The sequence below is a fragment of the Volvox carteri genome (assembly GCF_000143455.1).
Source record: "Volvox carteri f. nagariensis unplaced genomic scaffold VOLCAscaffold_50, whole genome shotgun sequence".
Classification (NCBI taxonomy): Eukaryota; Viridiplantae; Chlorophyta; class Chlorophyceae; order Chlamydomonadales; family Volvocaceae; genus Volvox; species Volvox carteri.
This window is the reverse complement of record NW_003307593.1, coordinates 840412-841464: the sequence shown is the minus strand read 5'-3', so window position 1 is coordinate 841464 and position 1053 is coordinate 840412. Positions and strand designations below refer to the sequence as shown.

General features: G+C 56.7%; 1 protein-coding gene across 1 annotated transcript in view; it reads right to left on the bottom strand.

Moving 5' to 3' along the window:
* Nucleotides 1–9: 9 nt before the first annotated feature.
* VOLCADRAFT_119030 (uncharacterized protein) overlaps nt 10–1053 on the bottom strand; it is a gene marked incomplete at both ends in the record, with an annotated part of 8144 nt that continues 7100 nt past the window's right edge. Inside the window, one exon of the mRNA XM_002955257.1 lies at nt 10–114. Within this exon, the coding sequence (XP_002955303.1) occupies nt 10–114 (105 nt within the window). The remainder of the gene's footprint in view (nt 115–1053) is intronic.

Sequence of the window (1053 nt, the reverse complement as noted above, 5' to 3'; positions counted from 1 at the left end):
CGCCATCACCATGGTACAGAACTCCCGGTAGTCCACGCGGCCATCCGCATCCACATCCGCCTCGGACAGCCACTGGCCCACACTCACCTCCCGGTCCCGGTCCCGCATAGGGCCCTCCAGGGGGCCGGGGGAGGGGCCGGGGGAGGGGGAGGGGAGGGGTACGGCGGAAAGCACCTTGGCGAGCTCGTCCCTGCGGTCGGGGGGCCGGGGCAATTGGACGGAATAAATTGAGACCCCCCCTAAATGAAAAAAACAAATCACTGGTGGGGAGGGGGGGTAACGGGGGTAACGGGCCGGGCTGAGGGTGGGTGGCAGCAGCAATAGCAATCGAAGCAGTAGAAGTAGCAGCAGCAGTAGCGGTAGGAAACAGCAGCAGTAGCAGCAGACAGGTGGATGGTGGATACGCCCCCCCATCGGAGGGTTGGACAAGGTTCCCCTTCCCCGTGGGCCGTAACGCCGGACAGCGGCAGGGGGGGGGCATGACAGACATCGCGACAGACTCCAAGTCCGAGTGGACGCGAATGGGAGAGGAGCCTGGGGGGCTGGCAACATGATTGACATACAGACATACGGACGGATGGACATACATACACACATACACACAAAGCACAAAGGCACACACACACATATACGCATACGCACGCTCACAAAGACGCGCTGCTGAGACAAATAGGTATTGGTATGCGATAATATGCAGTTTATTCCGGTCAGTGGAGAGTGGGAGAAACCCTAAGTCATCATTTCTGTTTGTAGGATAATACCTGAAAATATAGTCCTAATCCTGGTACAATAAATGGCAGAAGTAAAGTTCGATCAAATTCGAGTTTGAGCTAAAACAGTTCAGTCGGGTGATGGCATCAGAATAATATATTTACCCCGCAGCAGCTTGTTGACATTATACCTTATAGTCCGATATACACAATCATCTGTTGGTTTCGACACGGCAACTTACAAAAAAGTACGGCGTTACGTGCTCTCGCTCCCACAGGTGAGGTCCTCCCCTCCCCCCACCCCCCCACCCCCCCACCCCCCTCCCCCCCACCCCCCCACCCC